The 7,860-nt window shown below is 27.0% G+C and overlaps 1 protein-coding gene across 1 annotated transcript; it reads right to left on the bottom strand.

Moving 5' to 3' along the window:
• Positions 1-1,750: 1,750 nt before the first annotated feature.
• Positions 1,751-7,860, bottom strand: LOC100206632 (calumenin-B). Its single transcript, XM_065790192.1, has 5 exons — positions 6,976-7,860; positions 5,727-5,920; positions 2,301-2,516; positions 2,004-2,209; positions 1,751-1,901 (listed from the first exon to the last, which is right to left on the bottom strand). Exons 1-5 carry the CDS (start codon positions 7,188-7,190, stop codon positions 1,794-1,796), a joined length of 939 nt encoding a protein of 312 aa, XP_065646264.1. The 5' UTR covers positions 7,191-7,860; the 3' UTR covers positions 1,751-1,793.

The following is a 7,860-nucleotide window of genomic DNA, read 5'->3' as shown; positions in this document are numbered from 1 at the left end:
TTCAATTTTTATTCGCTTTATTTAGTAACAAACCCCATAAGAAGCCCAAATAGACACTCCATATTCAAGGTGTGGTCATATAAACTCTTTATATAATTTGAGAGCCGTATTTTCATCAATTAAAGTGTATCTTTATTAGCATACCAAGAATTTGCAAAGATTTAGAGACGTCTGTTTTAAAATGTGCGATTCGGCAGTCATTTTTACTTGAGGTTACATGTAAAAATAACTCGGGAAAAAAGTGATTCGGGAGTCATTTTTACTTGAGGTTATATGTAAAAATGACTCCTAAACGCTTTTTAGTAGAGCTTCTTAGGAATTATCTTTTCTTAGGAATTATCTTGGGAATTATTTTTTGGTTATTTTGCAGAATCTAATTGTAATGAGGTTTTGTTTGACCGTAATGAATAACACAGCATTTTGAAATTTTTAACTTAAGTAATCAAGTGTATGACCACTCGTGTGCCAAGCTTAAACAATCCTGCAAATCAAGATGATTAGTCTGCGATAAAGTTTTAGAAAAAAAGTTGAGAACCATGGGCATATATCTCAGAAGTTTCAGTAAGTTTTGCAAAATCATTGGTGCGAGCCGAAAACAGAACCTTGTGGAACACCACTGAGCTGAACATCATGCCATACAGAGCTGGTGAGATACTATCAAAGACAAAATAATATCAAAAGTCTTTATTAGATTAGTTACGCATAAATTATGATGTAGAGAGCCATATTGACTTGCAAAAAGAAAAAAAAGTTCTTTTTTTTAATTTTAACTGATTAAAGCTTGAAAATCTACGTATGATTAAAGTGGAAAAAAAAATTTTAATTGACGAAAAAAACAACAACTTTTAATTCCTTTTTTAAAAAACTTAATAAAGTTAATCATCCTAAAAATAAATTTCATTATGTTTTTTAAAAAAACTAATGCATTTGGTTTTTCAATGTCACTGGTGCATCGTGGGGAAAAATGCGAATAGATTGTGATATGAAATACTTTATTGAAAAAAATGCGAATAGATAGTACAATTAGAATTATTTTGTTTGATAATAAAATATCATACAATATGTTGTTATATAACAGAAATTAAAAATATTTTTTTACTGGTTTTGTAATTAAATAACTTTTTTTTTTCCTCTTGTCATACAAAAATATTTTTCAGACGTTAGTGTACAAACGTAGGCAATAATATGTTAAAAACCTTGGCAATAATAGGTTTTACCGAATATTAAACAAATTTGTTAATTGGAACAATTCAGTATGTTTTAACTTTTTTAACAAAAAACAATTTATCTAACAAGATTCGAAAGCGCAAGATTGATTTACCATGCAAGAAACAACTCTATTTGAGATTAACAAATAAGCAAAAGTTTGATTTATTTATGGTAGAGTCTAACAAGAGTCTAATCTAACAAAAAACAACATTTTAGCGTTAAGCGTAAATTTGAATCCAATGAATCTTATTGAACCCAAAGATTTTTCATAGTTTTTGCAAACAAGCAAGCACGTCAGACGAAATTATACCCAATTTAATAGCGCGCTATTTTTTACATCAGTTTTTTGCATTAGCTAAAGAAAGACCTTTCTACCTACCGTATAACCTTACTGTAGCAAAAAAACACTTTATATTTAAATGTGTCATTTACATATTGAAATCCAACAAACTATTTCGGTGTTTAAAAAGATCAAGATCGATAATTTACACAGGTTAAATGCAATCAGAACTGATATTGACGACAAGCAACATTATGTAAGTTAAAAAATAAAATTAAAAAATCTTTCTAAAATATTATCTCATTTACATTTCATCATGCTTATATTTCAAAGCTTCGCCGAAATCCGTTGCCTGGCTACCAACAAACAAATCATATTTTTCTACAACTTCACTCTTTGTTAACTTTCCATCCTGGGAAGAAAAAAACTTTTGTTATAACCAACATTAAGAATAGACCATGTTATATCAACATTATTCAAGTGATACTTATTTTATTAATAAGGTGATACTTACATCATCAGCATCAGCTTCGCTAATCAAATGTTGAGCTTCTGAGGTAATATGATCGTAATCAGGAGGCAGTATCCATGCTGCTACTTCTTCTTTATCCATTTTGCCATCTTTATTAATATCACGATAATTAGTGAACTGTTCTCGTTCACTTTTCACCCACTCAGGCTCGTTACCAGCAACTCTGTCTTCCTCTGGCCATAAATCGCCTGCGTTAATTCGTTTTTAAAAACATTAGAAAAAACAACAACCCCTTGTTTACCAAAAAAAATTATTTGTATTAAAAACAAAAAACTCAACCTATGTACTCATCAAGAGAAATGCTTCCATCTTTATTTTTATCAATATCTTCTAGAGTTTCTTGAACAACTAATGGTTTCATGTTATCATCGCTCTCTGGATGCAAAAACGAAGCAAACTGTTCTCGACTAAGCTTGCCATCATTATCTGTATCAGCTAGTTTGAATCTTCGTTCATCACGAGCAATCATATCTTTGTAATGAGCAATATTACCTTCTGAGAATTAAGAATAAGACATTAAAAATAGACCAACAAAAAAAAAAAAAATCACAAACAACTACTAATTAAATATTTAATCAAATAATTCTCAGTAACAACAATATACTTTTATAACATATATTAACAACAATTTATTTTTAGTAAAAATAATATACCAACTAAGTTGTAAAAACAACAACCATAACTGCTATTTCCAAACCGTTTGGGGAAAAATTTTTTACAAACACCTGGGGTGATTTGTTACAAACACTTAAAGTAATTCATTACAAACAACACAATTAAAGATTTATGAATTCAAACAACTTAACAAATCCAAATATATAAGTTTTTACAAACTGATATAGCCGACAAATAGGTTGATCCATTGCTTGATATTCGTATCACTATTCGCATCTGTATCGCATCTGTATAAGTGATTTCCTACTTAGATTTTTCTAAAGCTTGTGGTTCGGACAACATAACTGTTATAGTCTTGCAGAAGTGTTTTCTGAAGCTGTCATCTATACTTTTCATCAAAACTAGTTAACAAGTGCTTATCAGAGTCTTGTTTTCCAGCCTGCTGGAAAGCAGCATCTGTTCTCCCTATTTTCCTTACTACGGATTCTATTCTTTATCTCTAAAAATCTCAAATATGTCATTGTACAGAATACTGTTGCCATATTTGGGGTGGATCTTCTAATGAAGCGCTTTTTCTTTTAGGCAAGATGCAAAAACGCATTGTAAACATAGTTGGACCTGCTCTTGCAGCCAACCTCCAACCATTATCACATCATCGTAATGTTGCTTCTCTTTCTCTTTTCTATAAAAAATATAATGGGCGCTGCTCTAAAGAGCTAGCATCACTTGTGCCATCTACTAAAATTCATTCTCGTGTTACTCGTAATTCAAATAATTTTACTGTTACTGTTCCTAAGGCTAAAAAAATTCTTATTTGTCAAATATGAATTTTTTTAAAGAACTGATGTTAGCCAATTCTGGGTTACATCAGTTTTTTGGAATTCCCTTCATCTTGTTTTCCTGATTAATATAATTTGCAATCTTTTAAGTCGTCTGTTAATCATTATTTTGCACTATAAACTCTTTTCAGTAACTTCTAACTCTAATAGTGGTTGCTTGCAGCCTAGTCGTGTTAGTCGTGAAGATGTTGAAAAAAAAAAAAAACACCTTATACTTCATACTATAGTTTGAAACCTTTTATGGCTTTTTATGGTTGAACAAATTACAAAATTTACTAAGTTAACATTAACTAATAACTGCAACCCATTAATCCAGCTATCGATAAAGGAGACTTTCAATCAACATCAAACATTAAAAAATAAACAACCGCCACGCTGGTCAATAGATATCACCATAACAATTGAGGAAATTAATAACCTTTGTTTTAATTATTATTCTTTATTTTAACCTTCCAATCTTTAAACTTTATTACTAAACAAACACAATATTGCACTGAAGGTGTATATTCACAGAAGTTATTCAAGTAAAACTAACTGAAACGTGGAATGTTGTGTCGCATCTGGTCATATTACAGAACAATCAACTTTTGACAAAAGGTTAATGTTGAAGTTAACGCATATAACTTTTTCAAAATTAGAGATTGGCCAATCATTTTTAAAAGCACACACAATTTTTTTCCTAATATAATGTTGGATTTAAATGATAAATATACCTCAAAGATAATTTATGCTTTATGATTACTTTACTGTATTTAGTTGAATCACCATGGGGTGTGCTAAAGGAAAGAAAGAAGGGATAAAAATTCTTTCTTCCTTTTCCCCTTAAAATTTTTTTTTTGTACTAGGGTTAGAGTCAAGGTCAGAGGAGTAAGGAAGGAACAGAGATAAAGGTTTTCAACAGAAATTTTAACATCAATAAAGCAATAATACATAATAGCAACAGATAGAACTACACTAATCAACATACAGATAGAACTACACTAATCAATTAAAAATTCAATATAGAAGACATTAAACACAATAAAATCTGAAAAACATAAACTTCATTCAAATACAGCTAGAAGTCATAAGTATCTTAAGGACTGGAAAGACTATAGTAAGAATTATAATGAAAATAAAAAATTAAAACCTAATGAGTATATAATATTAAATATTGGGTAATAAAAATATTGGGTAACTTTACAAAAAGCTTCCAATTTATTGTTCAGAATTACAAAACTTTGAAAAAAAGCTTCCAAATTCATTACAAATCAGTTTATTCACTGGAATAAACTGAATTTGGAATAAACCAATGAATTTGGAATAAACCAAACTTGTTACACTCCACATACTATATATAATGTACGACATTATATTAAAACTTAATTCTTATTAGACAAAATTGTGTACTAATATAAAACTTATTATTTTTTTTTTTTTTGTATTTATTTAATTATTTTATCATATAAGTATTATATTTTTATTTGTATTTTATTAAAGTATTATAATATATTTGAGCATGATGTATACTTTGTATATAAAATGCAATATCTTGTTATCGAATAAATTAAATGAAGTTTGATCAACATAAAAACAAAAGTTTACAATGGGAAGAACCTTGACAAAATGCTTTTATCGTTTAATATCAATAAATAAATCAACAAACTAATGTTCAGAAAATTAACTTTGTGCAGGTTTGAGCTAGTCATATAGCAGGTTTTTTATAATCATATGGATTACTTGAAAGTAAGGTTGCAAGAATGACAACTTTTGATGAATTGAAATAGTAACCAAAAAAGATGAAGCAGACGATTATTAAATTAATATAGGCATACGGCCCATACATAAGGCCCCAATCCAAGTTTTTTTTTATTTTGGAAGATTCTAGTATAAAAATTGAAAGGCATATTTACAAATTTTTTGGTTCCAGATGAGACATAATTAAAAGATTCCAAAATGCATTATTTATTTTTTTATTTTAATTTTTTATATTAAGTTTTTTTTTTATTATTTTACTTTTAATTTATTTTTTTATTTTTATTATATTACTTTTATATTTTTTATTTTAATTTTTAATTTTTTCACACATTGTCATCATTTAATTGACAATAACATAAAAAGGTTTTAGGTTTTAGTATTAAAATTTATTAGATGTAGTTACTAGACTCATTAGCAACATTAGTTAATTAAATTTAATTATTTAAATAATTTTAAATAAAAATTATAATTAAACAGAAAAGATAAAATTATCATCACAAATGTTTAAACTTACCATCTGCAAAACCATATGTTCCTTTTTTATATTCATCAAATGTGACAAAATCATCTTTGTTTAAATCATTCTGCTTCATTTGCTCTTTTGCATCATTCCAAATATATTTATTTTGAGTAAATTTAATCCATTGTTTGAGCTCTTCAGTTGTAACAAAACCATCATTATCAGTGTCTACTTTATTGTAAAGTTCTCTACAAAAATAATCAAAAAAATTATAAGTAATAAGTTAGTCCTATTTCTTATACTACTTTTGCAGAAAAAATAATTATAATGTATGTATGTATGTATGTATGTATGTATATACCATACATATGTATATATGTATATATATATATATATATATATATATATATATATATATATATATATATATATATATATATATATATTATATATACATACATACATACATACATACATATATATATATATATATATATATATATATATATATATATATATATATATATATATATATAAATTTACAGTATTGTTTTCAATTAAAAAATCAGGGTACATATTCTTAAATCAATTTAAAATAGTATTTAAAATAACTGCTACTCTCTTATTTCATATGGCAAACCTGTACAAACAAAGTATTTTGATTGTTGGTTTAGTTCTAAAACTAGAAATAGATTTAACAAAATCCTAAAAAAAAATTTTAAACTTGGTTAAAATTTTAATCTTAAAAAAGCTCTATAGCATATAAATACATGTTGAGACAATACACAGTAATTTTAGTTTAAAAGGAAGCTACAAAGAGACACTATACATACTTTTAATTTGGCAATTATTATTTCAATGGTTCAGATAAAATGGTATAAAAACAGATATAAACTGAGTGGGAAAATATGCAATAGCCCGGAAAAAATGTGTAACAAATAAAGTGATTAAATAATAAGTGCAATATCATTAGAATTAATTAGAAAAACTTACACCCAAGTGGAATACTATAGTGGAATACTATGGAAACTTAGAAAATTTTATGGTAGATGGTTAACTAAAAATAAATTTTTTCGCAAAACGCTGAATTCAAAACAAATTAAATTTTATATCTAAATAATTTAATCTAAGATTTTAGCATTATTAGGATTATTATTAATTTAAATTAAAGCTCTATATTTAATAAATTTACGTTTTATAGTTGTAGGAAAATTATGTCGATTATCTCTATTATCACAAAATTGAATATTTATCACTTATGTAAGATCTTTTAAATGTACTTAAAGTCTCGAGAAAGACTCACCCAAGTCGCTTTTTGCTTTCTTCTGGTGTTAACTCTTCAAATCTTCGAGCATCTTCTTTACCTAAAAAAGCCTCGTGGTCATACTCTTTATTGTGGATATCATTTTCATTGTGATTTTCCGAAGATAAATCACTTTCTTTGATAACGCGATCCTTTGGAGTGGATTCGCATTTGAAAATGAAAAAGGAAACCAGAAAAACAAAAATAGACTTCATTTTTTCCAGATGCAGCCTTTTGGTTGCCTTTTAAGACTATTTTTCATAGAAACAAAAAAATGTGTTTTGCCGTGATTGGTTTCCTTTTGAGTATGAGTTGCTTACCGCTTTTTTTATTTATTATTTAGTTATTAACGTGCTCCAAGAAGTTCTAAAAATCTTGCCACAGAGTACCGTACTTTTAACTTAAAAGTTCACACCACCTTCCATACTTAAGTCTCTAGTTTCCTATATAAAATAGAGATGGATATATATACATATTTTCCTATAAAAAAAATAGAGACGCACCATTAACAGAGCCCCGTATACCACCACAGTTTTATTTTTATCTAAAAAACTCAGGACTAAAGATGTAGAGTTTTACATTCTTTATATTAGAAACATTGCAGATTGTTGTAAAAAGATATTTGCTATAAAACGTCCTTAAAAATAACTGCATTAATTTTTTTTCAAAAATGTTTTTATTTTAACTTTTAATATATAAAAAGTTAAACAAAAACATTTTTGAAAAAAATTGATACAGTTAAAAGGTTGATTTTAATCCAAAGCTATCATTATTTTCAGACTTCTACCTTTCCGTTTCCATTTGTTTCGCCTACAACAGTTCCATTATTACATTTCTAAATATGTTTATAACCATTAATTCTATTGGCAAACAAATGAAGAAAAA

This window comes from Hydra vulgaris, chromosome 02 (assembly GCF_038396675.1).
Source record: "Hydra vulgaris chromosome 02, alternate assembly HydraT2T_AEP".
Lineage (NCBI taxonomy): Eukaryota > Metazoa > Cnidaria > Hydrozoa > Anthoathecata > Hydridae > Hydra > Hydra vulgaris.
The sequence above is the reverse complement of the archived record's forward strand: the minus strand, read 5'-3'. Positions and strand labels throughout refer to the sequence as shown.